General features: G+C 36.1%; 1 protein-coding gene across 1 annotated transcript in view; it reads right to left on the reverse strand.

Moving 5' to 3' along the window:
• LOC129002566 (facilitated trehalose transporter Tret1-2 homolog) overlaps positions 1-13,711 on the reverse strand; it is a 33,226-nt gene extending 19,515 nt beyond the window's left edge. Inside the window, exons 1-7 of the mRNA XM_054430474.1 lie at positions 13,608-13,711; positions 10,424-10,566; positions 8,663-9,039; positions 7,558-7,833; positions 7,115-7,254; positions 6,491-6,665; positions 1,326-1,434 (exon numbers count right to left, since the gene is read on the reverse strand). Of these exons, the coding sequence (XP_054286449.1) occupies positions 1,326-1,434; positions 6,491-6,665; positions 7,115-7,254; positions 7,558-7,833; positions 8,663-9,039; positions 10,424-10,566; positions 13,608-13,705 (1,318 nt within the window). The 5' untranslated portion in view covers positions 13,706-13,711. The remainder of the gene's footprint in view (positions 1-1,325; positions 1,435-6,490; positions 6,666-7,114; positions 7,255-7,557; positions 7,834-8,662; positions 9,040-10,423; positions 10,567-13,607) is intronic.
• Positions 13,712-17,320: the final 3,609 nt, after the last annotated feature.

Genomic DNA, 17,320 nt, shown 5'->3' on the forward strand with positions numbered 1-17,320 from the left:
TGACTCGTGGATAAATCCAGATACGAAATTTAATCTAAATCGGACCACAGGTTTTGTCTGTAGCTCTGTATCTGGATCATACAAGTGTGTATTATATAACCTGATATTAGTCAAAATATGTTTTATTCTATAACGTTTAATTTAATTAAACATAAAAGTCATGCTCCCTCCATTTTTAAAGTATTCAGTCCAAAAATGTAATAAATTTACTTGTGCGTACATATTTATTTCGTTTTAATAAATAATTGAGGTGATGCAATACACTTATGTAGGCAGTCGCAGCAGTCGAATCCGGGCATAGCGCCTAAAGTTTCACGAACGCAAACCGCGCAACGAGTAGCTAAATGAGCCGTAGAGTAAGTGAGCCATCTAATATTTTGAAGAGGGTTCACTTACTCTACGGATCATAGTGCCAATGAACTGTAGAGTAAGTGAGCCATCTAATATTTTTCTGCAGGCTCGTATAGTATACGAGCCTATTCCTATAATTTATATTATTCATTATTTTGGCTCGTATACTATACGAGCCGATTCCTAAATTATCAAATAATTCGTAAGCTTGGCTCATAGTCACTATGATCTGTAGAGTAAGCGAACCTTCCTACTGTATTTTTAAATATAATACACGAGGCTCATAGGCACAATGATTCGTAGAGTAAGTGAACCCTCTTCATTTATTTTTTATTTTCGATAGGCTCGTATAGTATACGAGCCTGTAGTGCAAGTGAACCTTCAATATTATTTAAAAAGCTCGTATAGTCTATGATCTGTAGAGTAAGTGAGCTGTCCCCGATGGCAATCCTAGATTGACTACGCAGATGACTTTTTGTATCTTAACAACTGGAGAACACCTCCCATAATATTGTAAGCTATTTTGGGATTATTTGACACAATAAGACGAGGTACCTGGAGGTAAACAGACAGCTGTACCTCCAAAAACTGATAAGTTACAAAGTTACAGTCCTGCAACTGACCACATGTTCAACATCTCAATAGGGTTACATGGTTTAATACACCTCAACGTACACATTTTAAACCGCACACAGAATATCTTGACCTACCTTTCTCCAAGGCATGAGTGGAGTAACGAAAATAAGATATCAGACCCCTTATAACCTGTTATATTTTAAAGGGCAAACAATAATTGTGATTCAGAATTTTCAATTGAAGAATATTCGTGCATGGTTTCCTTACTAGTGTTAAATCATGATCAAATTCAATCTGCAGATGTGCCAATTACTATAATGACTAGAATACCTATAATGATTAGTTACTAGAATTACTATAATGATTAGATAGTTGAGGAATTGACTATCAAACCTTACCCATGGTATAGCTGATGGTGTAGAGGAACAAAGTGGTGACTGGAAGCCAACTTATGGGAGCAACGTCAATCTCACTTGCCTTGAGGAAGAAGTACAAGCCAAGGAGACCCTGGGGGAAAATATCATTCCATAAAATAATTAATCACAAAATAATGATTCATTTTATGTAACAGCTTGTCTCTGAGAGTGTAAATAAATAGTTTCTTGAAGGACTATTATTTAGTAAAATGTTGTACAGTATTAAGTCTGTCTTTTTATCATGTGTTTAAATATGTTTGTTGTCAGATGTTTTTGTAAACATTAGTTTAGTTTGAAAATAGAGTTTGTTCAAGCAAGATGTGTGAATAATATTCTTGTATAAGAAATAGAACATGGTGGCAGCTTAGTGGATTTTTTATCGAACAAAGTCTAAAACCACGCATGATGTCAAGTAAGGGCAGAAAAAAACTAAATACTCGTAGGCAAAGGTATGAGGACAATGAGGAGGATGCCCAAAGTGAATTCAACTACATGTCAGAAAGGGATACTAGAAAGACTGAAGGTGAGTCACTAGGTTTTGCATTGGGACAGACAAACCGAGAAAATAATGCAGTAATGTGTACTCCTACTCCTATGATAAATCTGACGTTACCAACTCCAGATACCTTCTCTTTTACTCCGAATGAGTGGCACTCCTGGAGGAATCGCTTTCAAAGGTACAGACGGGGGTGCGGTCTAGATAGCACTTCCGACGCTCGGCAAATCGATGTACTTTTGTTTACAATGGGTAGTAGGAGTGAAGATATTTTCGATTCGTTTTCACCAAAACCGAATACTTATGACGAGGCTCTTCGGGCCTTTGATGCATACTTTGTGCCAAGACGAAATATCATTTATGAGAGAACAAAATTTCTGAGACACAAGCAAGGGAGTGATCCATCTGAAAAATTCATAACAGATTTGCATGGTCTTGCAAAAACGTGTGCATGGGGTGAACTGAACGATGAGATGGTGCTTCTGGTCCTCATTATTGGTATGAAAGATGAGGCTCTAAGTGATAGACTCCAGCTGGACTCTCAATTGACTCTGGAGAAGGCGATTAATACCTTGCGCCAACACGAGGAGCTAGAACGCCAAAAACGTGAGCTCGCCAATACTAATGTTTTTATGGTGAATCAAACGTCAATACAAGTCGGTAAAACAAATCTGTCTGAAAGAGCTGGTGAACAGAAATTCACCGAGGATGCTATGAGAAAAAAGTGCAGGAAATGTGGTTATAACTGGCACGGATCACTGGCCGAATGCCCTGCTAGGAAAGCCAAATGTGACAAATGTTCCGAGATTGGACATTTTTTTCGATGTTGTCCCTCCCGCGAAAAGTGGATGAGAAAAAACAAAAACGTTGTTAAGGAAATCGAACAGCAAGATTCAGACAGTGGTTATCAACAGGTTCCTGAGATTTTCATAGGGAATATAGACCGCAGTGACAAAGCCTGGGTCCAGGAGGTAAAAGCAAGCTGTGGAAACCAAGATTTCGGTCTTATAAAATTTAAACTTGACACAGCAGCTGATGTAACCATGATTCCAGTAGGAGTTCTTGGTGATTTTATTAAGACTCTGCCTCTAGGAAAGTGCAAATCCCCTGTGTTTAGCGCAAAGAAGAAAGAACGAATCAATATTTTAGGAACTTTAAGGCTAAAGCTTGAACATAAGGGTGTATCAGTTTATGATCTTGCGTATATTTCTGAGGAGATCACTGTTCCACTTCTTAGCAGACGTTCCTGTGAAGAGCTGAATCTGGTGAGGAGAATTTTTTCTGTAGATTCACATGATATTGACTGGGCTACTAAGTATCCTAATTTATTTCAAGGGCTGGGAAATATGAAAGGAGAGTACAAGATTGAAATGAAGGAGAATGCAGTTCCTTACGCTATATCCACCCCCAGGGTTGTACCAATACCTTTAAAAACCAAGGTGAAAGAGCAGTTAGACGATATGCTTGAGAAAGGAGTGATTGTTCCAGTTGAACACGCGACTGATTGGTGCGCACCAATGGTAGTTTGCGCAAAAAAGGGAGGTGGGGTTAGGATCTGCGTAGACCTATCCAAACTCAACAACAGTGTGAAACGTCGGTTTTATCCTATCCCAAAGATCGAACTTTCATTGGCCGAGATCGCGGGAGCCAAGTACTTCAGCAAGATCGATGCGAATTCCGGGTTCTGGCAACTGAACCTTGCAGAGGAGTCACAAGATTACACAACATTTATCACCCCTTTTGGGAGGTATAAATTCCGTAAGTTACCTTTTGGAATTACGTCCGCTCCTGAAGAGTTTCAGCGCCGCATGTCAAAAGCTTTAGAAGGGGCAAAGAACTGTTTAGTGCACATTGACGACTGTCTGATATGGGGAAGAACGAAAGAAGAACACGACGAGTGTCTTAGGGCCGTTCTAGAGAGAGTGCAAGCTAATGGAATCACCTTGAATAAGCAGAAGTCGGAGTTCTGCAAGAAGACTGTGACATTTCTGGGGTTTGTGCTGTCTAAGGACGGAATCAAGCCTGATCCAAGCAAGGTACAAGCGATTGTGGACTTACCAGCTCCAAGAAACGCTAATGAAGTACAAAGATTCATGGGCATGATCACTTTTCTGGCAAAATTTATTCCAAACCGCAGTGAGATTTTGGAGCCAATTACGAGCTTGTTAAAGACTAAAAACGATTTCCTTTGGGGACCAGCTCAAGAAAACGCTTTTGTCACAGTAAAACAGATTTTATCATCAGAGCCATGTTTGACTGTTTACGATCCGCAAAAACCCTCGATTCTTTCTTGCGATGCTTCAAAAAAAGGTCTTGGAGCGGTTTTACTTCAAGTTGAAGGAGAAAACAAGAAACCTGTGGCATATATATCTCGGACTCTAACGCCTGCTGAAGAAAACTACAGTAACATTGAGAGAGAAGCGCTTGCGTGCACATGGGCAAGTGACCGTTTGAAATGTTTCCTGATGGGTAAAATGTACACAATTGAGACCGACCACAAACCGCTTGTCTCAATTTTCAAAACACATAATTTGGACGAGCTCTCACCGAGGCTACAGCGGTTCCGAATGCGTATGATGAGATACGATTATCGCATGACCTGGACCCCAGGAAAAGACCTTGCCATAGCAGATCTACTATCAAGAAGTCCTATTCCGGCTGACGAAGATGGCGAATTGACCGAAGAAGTGGAAGCCTTCGTCCACGAAATCAGTCTGATTAGTATAAACACTACAGATGAAAATGTGACAAAGGTACTTCACTCACAAATGAGAGATCTAATCTGTGCACAACTTAAGTTACAAATTTTAGACGAATGGCCTGTAAAATCAAGTTTACCTAATGAGATTCAAGAGTACTTTAATGTGAAAGACGAGTTAAGTTGTATTGATGGGCTATTGCTTCGAGGAACTCGGATGATAATACCTCAAGAACTACGAGCGGAAATGCTCGAGAGGCTTCACAGTGGACACTTGGGAATCACAAAAACAAGGAAACGTGCTTTGGGAACCATGTGGTGGCCTGGAATTTCTCAAGAAATAGAAAGGAAAATCAAATCGTGTCCAGTGTGTATTCAGAACTCAACTAATCACAGTGAACCATTGATTCCGAGAACTGTCCCGGATTACCCGTGGCAAAATGTGTCTGTTGACTTGTTCAAACACGAAGACAAGTGGTATATGGTTATCGTGGATCACTACTCAAGATACTTTGAAGTCGAGGAAATGCATCGAATGAGGGCTTCAGATGTGATTCGGGTTTGCAAAACCACATTTTCACGTTTTGGAATTCCTCAACGTGTTTATTCAGATAGTGGGACACAATTTCACCATATTGACTCAAGTGAATTTAAATTGTTTGCAAAGGAGTGGGGGTTCTCCACATTCAGAAGTAGTCCCCACCACCATCAGGGAAATGGGGCAGCTGAAGCAGCTGTGAAAGTAGCAAAAGGGCTAATGAAGAAAAACAAGGATAAATTTGAACTTGCCCTACTTTCTTACCGGACCTCACCTCTTGAAACCGGCTTTTCCCCATCTGAACTTATGTTTGGAAGGAAATTAAGAGACAATCTTCCATCTACTTTGGTTGGAAATCCTGTGGAAAATAAGAATTTTCTTGAGAGGGAGAATAAGTACCAGAATAAGTACAAGATACAATTTGATAAACGACATGGAGCGAGTGGTTTAAGTGAATTAGAAGTTGGAAGCATGGTATGGATCACAGATCTACGTCGACACGGTAAGGTAGTCAGGAAATTGAACGAACCACGTTCCTACCTTGTGGAAACTGACAAGAGAACTATTCGCCGAAACAGGAAGTTCTTAGTTCCTGCACCGTACTACGGAGGAGATGGAATTCTTTCAAACAGTTCAACCATGGTCCTTAATCGTCCATGCAACTCACGTGATCGTCCAGGAGCTGGCACAGTAACCCGTTACGGAAGGTCCATTAAGAAACCGAGGCGGTACTGAGGTTCATAAAGATGTGGACATCTTGAAGCGGGATGTTGTATTAAGTCTGTCTTTTTATCATGTGTTTAAATATGTTTGTTGTCAGATGTTTTTGTAAACATTAGTTTAGTTTGAAAATAGAGTTTGTTCAAGCAAGATGTGTGAATAATATTCTTGTATAAGAAATAGAACATAAAATAATAGTCCTTCCATTACTACAGTATTCTAAACAATGTGAATGTGATTGATCTAATTAGGAACGACTCAGTGATTTACGTTTACAAAACTCTAGTTTTTCAGTTAAGTAGATAAATGATTGAAGATGAACAATTGAGAGAAATAAATGTTTTTGGGGTAGGTAGTTAGGTCACATATGGACGACGAAAAACTGCCCACAAACTCCTGTGTATACCAATTCACCCAACACATCACCGAATTCACGCTGCATTGATAAAGTATATATGCTATTGGAACACTGTCATGCAGTAGTAAGTAGCAACAAAAATTCCTGCTACTGTTCAGCGAACGCTTGTGCCACAGCTCAATTAGACATAATTGCTCAGAGCAGTTTGTAAAAATGATGAATTGCTAAGTACTATAGGGATAAGGGATAGGTATGCAAATAAAATCTATGAAGACAATCAAATGTAGGCCTATTCGTGCAATAAAGGCTCAATGTAGAATGCTGCAGTGGTACTTACAACAAATATTGCAGACCCAAGGGCAGATACAATCATTGGGAAGATGAAGCCCCAGCGTTTGACAAAGCGTGGGACTAGAGTAGCAGAAAACATCATAGTAGAACCAACCAAGATGGCAGACTGGCTAGCCATAGCTGTAGACACTCCTGTCTCTTGGAAAATTGGCTCCGTGTACCTAGTGAGTCATAACTTGTATGATATTGCAATATTATGATTGATGGTGAATATATATGTTTATTTTGCGATAGATTTTTTCCTATGTACCATACAAACTGACAACCCATTATGTTAGCAATACCTTTTTTTAGTTATCAATTTAAAAATTAAAAAGTTAAACATCATGAACACATGAGCCATAAAGAGATTAGCCTAATATCAAATTATCACGATTTGTCAAATTAATTTTATCAGAACTATTAAAACTACTAACTTCAATTTATAGTTGTCTAAGTGGGTAGCTGGTTGGTTTTTGGGCTTGACTTTAAATTTAAAGGTTGCTAAATGGGATTGATTCTTAACAGAATCAGCTCTTGCAAAAGTTCCTATTTTGTCATAAGAAATTGGTTAGTTTTACATTGGCTATAAATGTACAAAATTACACAAAGATTTCAACATTTTACTTACATGATGATTACTGTGACTCCGCTAAGTTGCTGGAAAGCCAGAAGTCCCCCACTTAGGTAAAGAGCTCTAATATTGCCTCTAGTGCCACACAAATCTTTGAATGACTTTAGTACACTGGAGGATGACTTGTTTATATATTCCTGTAAAATAAATATTAGCATCACTAAAACTAATAACAAAGCAAATCAACTTATTTTGATAAACATTTTTTCAAGAAATGTAAATTTATTCTATAATCTTTCAAATATAATAAAATGTTATACATATACACATATAAACATATACAAAGTGTTGTGGTTGTAAATTCTAACCTCTATATCTCTAACCACACATTTACTAAACCCTCGTATTTCAATTTGAGAGTCTTGATCATTTTTGTTTGAGTCCCTCTCATACAAAATAAAATTCCCCTCATGGTCAACAAAATAAGACAAAAACCTCACTTGAATGGAGTTGACTTCTTTCTCAGCCCCTAGTCGAGACAACCCTCTTCGCAACCGTAACACTGTGTCTACAGCTCTGTGGTAGTGTCCTCTACTGATGCTGTAGTGAGGGGACTCTGCCAGCCAGGGAGACAACATGAGACACACCAGGGTAGACCCGGCCCCCACCATGGTCAGGGTTCGGTAGGAGGTGTAAGGTCCGATCACGTACACGGACACGTAGCCCACACTCCTGGAGAACAACGGCCAAGAGTTGAGGGAGCCTCGGATTTTGTCCTGTAGAAGAACGACACTAAGTGTGGATCAATGTTCTCTCCTCAAAACTTCTCATTGAACTCTCAAAATTAGAGCTTTCTAATGTAAAATTTTCTGAAAACTTTGGTGTGTTTCATCCCCATTGGCCTTTATATGGGTTTTGTAGGGGTCTAGAATTATCCCGGTTTTGAATCAAACCACCAACCTTCAAATTTTAAAGCAATCACTATAACACTCAGTGACCAAGCGGTTAACACACCTTTTTAGCTAAGATGTTGTCAACTATGTGTAAAAGTAGTAAGTGGGATGACTTGGAAAATGTTGCAATTTCTTCAAAAGATATTGTTTACTCCTAAAATCTAATTCAATCAATCAATCAATTATTGAGATGGGGACGCCACCTAGGTGCGTATTTTAATCCAAATATGAGTGAAGGATGAGTGTAGAATGGTGTGTGATGACCTGTGTAGCTTTGTTACTGACTAAGATCAGCGGTTTCATTAGTCAGGATCATTTATTTAAAGCCCAATGATCAGGAACAGCTGGGTCCAGTTTCGAACCATCAAAAAGCTACTAGCTTTTCTCAGGATCGAACCGGCGACCTTTTGATTGCTAGGCGAGCACTATAACCACTCAGCTACCCAGCCAGTCCATTAATTGAAAGTCTTACAGATGTAGAGTATCAATTCAGAAAAAATGTACACCCGATAAAGTTTGTAAAATCTATGCGATGAAAGGATTTATATTGTCTTTCTAATGAAAACAAGATCATAATTAGGTCACTGGTATTATAAACTATGTTGATTTAATGCTATGCACAGAGTATTTCAAAGTCAGTGCTGCTACTTACATCAGCTATCTCAGCAGTGTAAATAGGAGCGATGGAGTAAATAACTCCTACAGCGACACCAGCAACCACTCTGGCGATGTAGATACCCCAAAGGGCGTACTGGGGCTGTATGAGGGCGAGGGACGGGGCGGCCCACAGTAGACCCCAGGAGGCGAGGATGACACAGCTGCAGAGGATCAGGGTGGCTCGTCGCCCCAAGGTGTCTGCCAGGGGTCGTGTACAGAACGCCCCTAGGACACCTCCCGCCACGAACAGGGAGGCTATGTAGGATCCTTGCACCTTGGAGATAGGGAGGAAGGAGTCTTCAGACTGCAGATATGGGAGGGTTGGGGAGGTCCAGACGTAACACTGTCCAGTGCATGCGTATAGTAGGTTCACTGGAAGGAAATGATATTGTGATGTAATTGTTGATTAAGTAACTTTGATCATTAGGAGATCAGTTTAATTTGGTTTAATTAGTTTGAAATAGAATAAACATGTAGTATTGATAGAAACCTCAAACGGGAGTCACGTCAATTGATGTTTTAGGAGATCAGTTTAATTTGGTTTAATTAGTTTGAAATAGAATAAACATGTAGTATTGATAGAAACCTCAAACGGGAGTCACGTCAATTGATGTTTCTATCAGCTATTTTAAATATATCTCTGGACTTAAAAAAACAAATAAATGTTACCAAAAGAACTCAAGATCCATAATATACAAAATTTAGTTTAACAAAATCCATTCTATGATAACTATTTAAATATTGTTTTTAAAGTTTACCTTCGTTTTAAACTCAATTGTTTTAAAACTTTCCTCAGAATACAAAATTAATGATTTTCAGTGCATTTGTTTGGATATTGTCCATTTTTAAGTCCAAGATTATTATGAACAAATATGTTTATTGTCACTTTTTTGTAAATTTTAAAAGAAAACAAAAGATATTAAAAAACATAAAGTAAAGGAAAAAGCGATTTTTATATTTTGTAATAATGATTTACGTTGAAAATGCATTAATTATTAACGTCTACAAGGAAATAAAATTGTTATAACTCAAAATATAAAACAAATCGATATACAACCATAAACTAATCCTACTAATATTATAAATGAGAAAGTTTGGATGTATGGATGTATGTTTGTGACAAGTGAACGCGAAAAATACTGGTCGGATTGGGCTGAAATTTGGCATGATGATAGCTCATATTCCCGATTAACATATAGGCATATTCTTATTTCAAAAATCCTTTCGGGCTCCGCCCCAGTGGCTCTTGAGTTTCCCATGTTAACCTTATGAGAAATGGAATTATTGAATCTTAACAGCTGTTTCAATTAAACGAGTTGGTTCTGTTCTATGATGTTCACTAGCATTAAAGTTACAACAGGGTGCAGCACTATTATTTCTTTTACATTTATGACAACAGCTAATTTGCAACCAAAAGGTGAGTGAGCGTAGCGAACGAACTTCAACCTGGAGGCGAGTTAGCGTAGCGAACGAGCTAACCTGAAGGCAAGTGAGCGCAGCGAACGAGCTCCAACCTAAAGGTGAGTGAGCGTAGCGAACAAACTTCAACCAGGACGTGATTGAGCCATGTGAACGAGATAATCTTGAAAATTAAGAAGTTAAACGGGGCAAAGCCCGCGGGTTACAGCTAGTTTTATATATACTAAACTTTAGAGGCACAATACACATTATGTATTACGAAATGTTTAGTTGTAAAGGTAACTGCATGACAAATGCAAGAATTAAAATAAATCAAACTATTTGTTCCAAGACTTACACACGATAACGGAGTAATACAACAGTCCTCTCTGACAGCAACAGCTGGTTTTAGGCTCTCTGTCAGATGTGATGTACTTGTGTGTCACCTGGGTTGAGATGATGGGTTTGTGCATTGCACACAACTCCTCCTGAGCACTCCCCCTACACACAGAACATTACAGTCTACCATAGAGCTTTTAATGCGAAAACTAGCACTCTCATTCTCCATACTATCATAATTTTCATTAAACTAAGAAAACTAATATAAATATGATGCTTGGTGACATTTTCATGAAAACAGCTATAAATGTAAGACAAGAACTAGCTATCTCCAAAAGAACACATTTTTCAAGAAACAACATAACACAACAGTGTTCTTATATAAATACCTGATAATATCTAAATACAGGGTGATTATAAATTATTGTTACAATTTTTAAATTCCATACCTAAATGGAAAACTATACAACCTATCATCATCACGGGATGAGGATCAATTGAAAGAGGAGATTCTGAAGTTTTGTTTGACACCACTTTGGTAAATAGTTGCAAAATTAGGGTCTACAGATAATTTTAGATTTTAACTACGATATTGAACTAATTACTCAATTTAAAATCAATGAAACTCTAAAACACCAGATCACTTTTTGCTCTTTCGAAGTCAAGTTCGTCGTAGTTTACAATTATGGTGAACAACAATAACTGAGCGGTAAATCATAGAACCAATTGACCCCTAGTGGTATAATTAAAACTTCAATTCAACATGCAGAATAGCGTTTTTGAGATTCAGAGAGATAGAAGTGTATAAAAGCATAAAAACAACGATAAAAGTAAGTCGATAATGATTTATAATTGTAAAATAAATAATATGTTGTGCAGAATGAGTTTATTTAGATAAAAAATTTAAGACAAGTAACAAATTTGATACAATTACGAACTTTGATACTGTTACAATTTAGTTACGAAGAAAGGACAAATGAATGATGGATTTAGTCTTAGTCCATAACACAAATTCATTCTACATTTTTGTAAACATTTTGTAGAAAAAAGTTATAAAAACACATGTTGAATACAAATTAGAAATGAAATTAAAGGGGTTTTTTCATTATAAGCATAGCTGTTCTGTTCATCGGGATTTTAATTAACTGTCCTGGTCAAATAAAGTTATCGTAATCAGTAACTAAGTCTACAGAAACTCAATCCATTCTGCGCTCCCTCTTAATTCATATATAAACTGCTTAAAATAAGTTGTTAGATGGTGAGTTATGTCTCAAAAGTAGTGATAATGATGTAAATATAACTAAAGTTGATAATAATAAATCAGATTACAAACTCTTACCTTGCTGATCCCTGGCACATGTTTAAAGAACGTCTTGACTCCGAGTGCAATAGTAAGTATAATATTGAGCACGAGACTTATATATGTGCAGATTAAACCTAGATAACTTTATGAGAGATGAGAGTGTTAACCCACGACCTAGGTCTGGGTCTGTCCCAAACTGCTCTAGGTCAAGCTGAACGAGCTCATTTTGTCGATAAAGAACATAAGTCCTTTCATTTTAACATCCCCGAAACTGCAATATTGACTTACATGTATTTGGAGTGCAATACCTATGAACAGCTTCAAACGTAACAATAATATACGTGTAATATTTTATATCCAAATGAATAGCTTCATTACTATGGTCCACACATACGACTTGAACATATAAAACACGCCTTGTGACATGTGGTTAGGTAAACCAGTAACGAACCTATTCAAGCGGATTTAAATTTACTTCCTAGAACGAGGTGTTTAAAATTGGCATCCTATCGGGACATAATCCTTTTGCATTGAATACAAGTTTAGTTTTTGTTTTATTAGCAACTTTCTCCAATCTAGATAGTATTTAAAATGTAGGCGAGTTTGAGAACTCATTAGTCTGAGTAATGATTAGCCAATTTTTAACTAAAAAATGTTAGTGCGTTTTAAAGTGTTTCAAACATGGTTGATGAAAAGGATTAAAAGTGTGATTTGCCTCATCCAATCAAAATTATAACATGAATAAAATTAAAGAATATTAATTGCCCAAAAGTAGTTGTAAAGTTAAATAATATCAAGCCAAACAAAAAGGACAACAATAATTATTGGTAAGTTACCGTGAAAATTATCCATAAATCCAATCCTAAATATGTTATGATACAATATTTTGTATGTGTAATTGCTACAGCTAAATATATGAGAATATTTTAAAGAAACTAGTTTTAATTCACAATCTATGGCAGTTCAGTCACACAAACTTTGTCTGTAAATAATGTCGTATCTGTATTTTATGTATAACAGTAAAAACTATAAATTGTATTTATTCTTTGACTTAAAAATATATGCTATCCCTTTTTTTTAACTACCTAATTTAAAATTTTAAAACTTTCTATGAGTAAAATTTTCTTTTTATGTATTTTTAATTGTTATTAGTCTATTTATTTTTAAGTTAAATTTTTATTTTATTATTTTATTTTATTTTTATTTTTTTAAGTTCTGGGAAGAATAAGTTTACGTTTATACCCATGTGTTTGACATTATCCTCAATGAAAACTTAGATATTCAGCTACTAATAATACATATAGTAGTTGTTTAGTTAACTTTTAAAGCCTAGTATGAAAAAGGAAACTAAAAAAATCGTTATATACATGTTCATACTGTACAAGTATTAACGGGAAATTAAAATTAGTATCTTTAATCTCCTTAAAAATACCGCAGCTAGTATTTATTTATTCTTATATAGTGGTGAGGGTCTCCGGCATATAATAGTAATGTAATAAATAGTGTAGAACAAATAAACACATTTAGTGTGGTATTAATTTATTTATTTCATCTCAGTATTAGCTCATGAACATTCTTCAAATTATTCGTATGTATAAAAAAGATAAAGGGATAAATAGTTATGATAATTTTAAAAACATTGGCAAATATTATATAGGTTCTGGAACTAGTTCTTATTATGACGACTACGATACTAAATTATCCATTCGGAGTATATTCACTTAAAGATATCAATACAAATGTGTTGTAATTTGGTTTTTGAAAAAAAATTTGTCACTACTTAGACAATTAATAAAAAATAAAAACAGTTTAATCATTCGCCCGTTTTTTATTTGATTTTAGTTTTTCAAAATGACGAGCGAATATTTTCACCCCTTTTTTAACAAGATTTTTTACTTACATATCGTTTTGAAACACCATCCCTCTAGGTAGGGTGTCTTGGTCACAAATGCTGTCGTCTTCATAGTAGGCATTGCCCTGATGATAAGCCACCGCCATGACCCGTCCACCGCACGGACTTTTTGATAATGACACTAGCTAGGTGAGTTCTTGTGTCCTTCGGGAAACATTATAGATAAAGGCTTCAACTGCACTGCTTCCTCAATTATTTGTCGATTGTCTGTCGTACATTGTATGATACAGATAGAGGACAATTAGCTAGAGGTAGAAAATAAAAAGTTAAATTATCTACCAGAATGTTTTGGTAGTTTGGTAAAGTCTTTGTTAAGTTGGGGACCTAAGTACACGTTTCATGAGTTTTTTAGATAGTGTTTCAGAATGGAATCGTTATAAAATTAGCGTCCAAAACAATAAATGGACAAACAAAGCAAAACTTCACAAAAAAACCTGCAATTAAAGAAATAGAAAATAATTTTGAACGATTGAAAATAATTGTAATGATGCACAATAGTAGTTAGGACAATGTACTCCATGTTCTATTTAAAGTGAAAAAAAAACACGCAAGGGGTTAATTATTTACTACCAAAATATGGATGATTCTTATTTATTTAGCTACGTAGATTTAATTCAATGAATGGTGTTGTATATTTATATTATATTTATATAAATATACAAGTAATTAGTGCTCCAGTTTATTTTAATATTTTAAAGAGTACTTTATTCGTTAGTGCATAAGGTGGACAAGAAAAGTTTGGTAAAGCATTTAGTTTTTTATAAAAACGTTAAATTTAGAAAACTTTCATAAATTAAAATAAATATTCAAAGTTAAACTTTACCTTCATTTTTTCTGTGGACTAATCACATGGTTTTTTCACTGCACCATTTTAACTACACTATTCACTTAATAACTAATATTTGGCACTGTTCCTCGTGAATATTTAATGGAAGACAAAAAACTATTGTTTTGATTTAAAATTTTCAGTTGGTTTATTACAAAATAACACATTACAATATTTAAAAAAAATCTGACTAAAGTAGTTATTTCCTGTAGAGGACTGCATGAATAGATACAACTGGTTCAATAAACTGGTTTCAAGTCCAAGAAACAACTGACTGGAACTGTTGTTGTGCTCAAGGAGTGAGTGAGAGGGAAATACTGATTGATAAGGGGACTCTGGTGAATGACAATGCTGGAACTTCCAGTTGGACTATGAACATTCATTGTTATTGTTGATGTTAGCCTTTTAATATGTCAGTTTAAATAGAAGATTTTATTGATATTTTTGTTTTATTAATTTACTTGACTGCATTTTATATGAGACAGATGTATCATTTCTAACCAAATCATTAAAATTATAGACATTACTTGCCAATAGTTATACATAGAATAAAAAAATCTAAAGGTGCTTGCTAATTTATTATGAGTTACATTGGAACCTACAAATAGCCATGTACTTTGAAATTAAGGAAACTAAAAATGGGAAACCAAATATTATATTTAATAATTATAAATATAGGCAAAACTATGTGGCCAAAAATGGCGAAATCACTTGGCGATGCCTTGGAAGGAATTGCAACTCAACTATTAAGACTGATACAAATAAATCAGCAATCTTAGCATCAGTTAATAAACACACAGGCCCTCATCCAGTCACAATGAGGTCGCTTCTATCCCCAAAGACTTCAAGTGAAGAGTCCTCTACTCAGTCATCACCATGTGATAAATACCCTTTTGAAACATCAACACCAGCACAGTTGTGCACTCCTACAGCAGAGTCTTCTCTAAAGCAGCTTAATTATGCACATGACACTACTTCCCCTGCAGTAGTGGTACTACACGAAGAGAATAAGAGACTTAAAGAGCACAATGCAACTCTCGAGAAGCAACTTAAATGTGTTCTTGATCACTCCATCGAGTCTGACACCCGTTTATTGGAATTCACTGAAGAGATATTTCCCATCCCCGATTATTTACCTAAAACATATGCACCGCAAATGATAGAATGTGCGGTCCAGTGTGAACCTCAGACAGCTACTTCTTCTACATCCACCTGTGATCTGGCTCAACCTACACAGGCTGATGTTAAAACTATTCAATCTTTGGAGACCAAAACAGATGTTGCATGCAATAATAAATCATTAATTATGTCAGAATTATTAGGAGAATCATGGATATCAGATTTGACCCTCCAGCCCTACTTGGATACGTTAAACAATCAAATTTTGGCTTCAACATCTTGCGTGATAATTAATCCATTGGTAGTTCACGCTATTAAAAACTCACCAGATTTCCACTGTTTCCTGGACCCTCTCGCTGTGAAAGACAAGAAATTAATTATCATGCCCATAAACGATTCTGTAGATTTGTGTGGAGTGGTTAGCGGAACTCATTGGAGCGTGTTAATCTTAGAAAGAACTGGAAATGAATTTTTGTACTTTGATTCTCTCAACGACTCTAACCTCAGTTCTGCAAAAAAAGTCGCCCAAAGGTTATCCGACTATCTGGGTGGGGAGGTATCTTCAGCATGTTTTAGATCACTGAATGGACCACAGCAGCCTAACAGTTTTGATTGTGGCATCTACTGCTGTTGGATTATTGAGTCGCTGGTACAGGATGTTGTTACTTCTGGTTCATTGAATATTAACTATATACAAAATAAAAAACTATCAGAACAGGAAGTTATACTAAAGCGCTCACTTTTGGCTTACTTCATACAAAACTTACCAACTCTAAACAAAAAATTGTTCTACTCCCTCATGATTGAAAAGGAGGGAAAATTGTATGTTTCTGCCACTGGAACTAACAGTAAGGAAATTGTAACTGCTAAATCTATAGGATGGACCGAAGTAAAGTCTAAATCAAAGAATCTGAAATTCACCAACAGGGATCCTATTGTTACAACAAACAAATTTGAGGTATTACAGAATCTCAAAAAATCTGATGTGACCCATAATAGTCAAAAACTGGCGCTGTCTATGTCCAAGGACCCTCAAGTTAATCAATCAAACTTGAGCATCAAGAACCCTACTAAAAAGTTGAAAAAAACAACAAAAAGGACCAACGGACGGATTTTAATTCTTGCTGATAGCCATGGTAGACATCTTAGGTCAAACATAACAAAGATATGGCAGGATAATGAATATGACATTGACTGTTTATTTAAGCCAAATGCAACAATGGAAAATGTAATAAAGGATGTAAAAGGCCTTACAAGTTCATTTTCAAAAGCTGACACACTTATTGTGCTGGGGGGATCCAACAATGTAATAGAACACTCAGAGAAGAGGTATTGTGAAACCGTTAAATGGCTGATGGAGAGCACTAAACACACTAATGTAGTGGTATCAGCACTCCCTTACCGACATCACACTCCTGGTCTAAATAATAGAATATATTACATAAACATGGACATTGAAGCACTTGTGTCAGAGTATAACCATGCTACCTTTTTGGCTATAAATAAACTATCTCGTCAGTTTTATACACAACATGGACTACACTTTAACAAACAAGGAAAAATACAAATATCCAAAATGATTAGAGAAATATTTGTTCCAATGATTAAAACTGTTGCTGGATCTAAAGAACAAACACAGTCTACTTGCATAAAAAACAATACCATTAATGTCATCGAAGCTAACATGTGGGAAATGATTAATGCTAACAAAAAAGCCCCTACCACAGCATTTGCGCATACCATATCAAGAGATATC

The sequence above is a fragment of the Macrosteles quadrilineatus genome, unplaced genomic scaffold, assembly GCF_028750875.1.
Source record: "Macrosteles quadrilineatus isolate MER2022 unplaced genomic scaffold, UCM_ALF_1.0 Scaffold_9__3_contigs__length_116548681, whole genome shotgun sequence".
Classification (NCBI taxonomy): Eukaryota; Metazoa; Arthropoda; class Insecta; order Hemiptera; family Cicadellidae; genus Macrosteles; species Macrosteles quadrilineatus.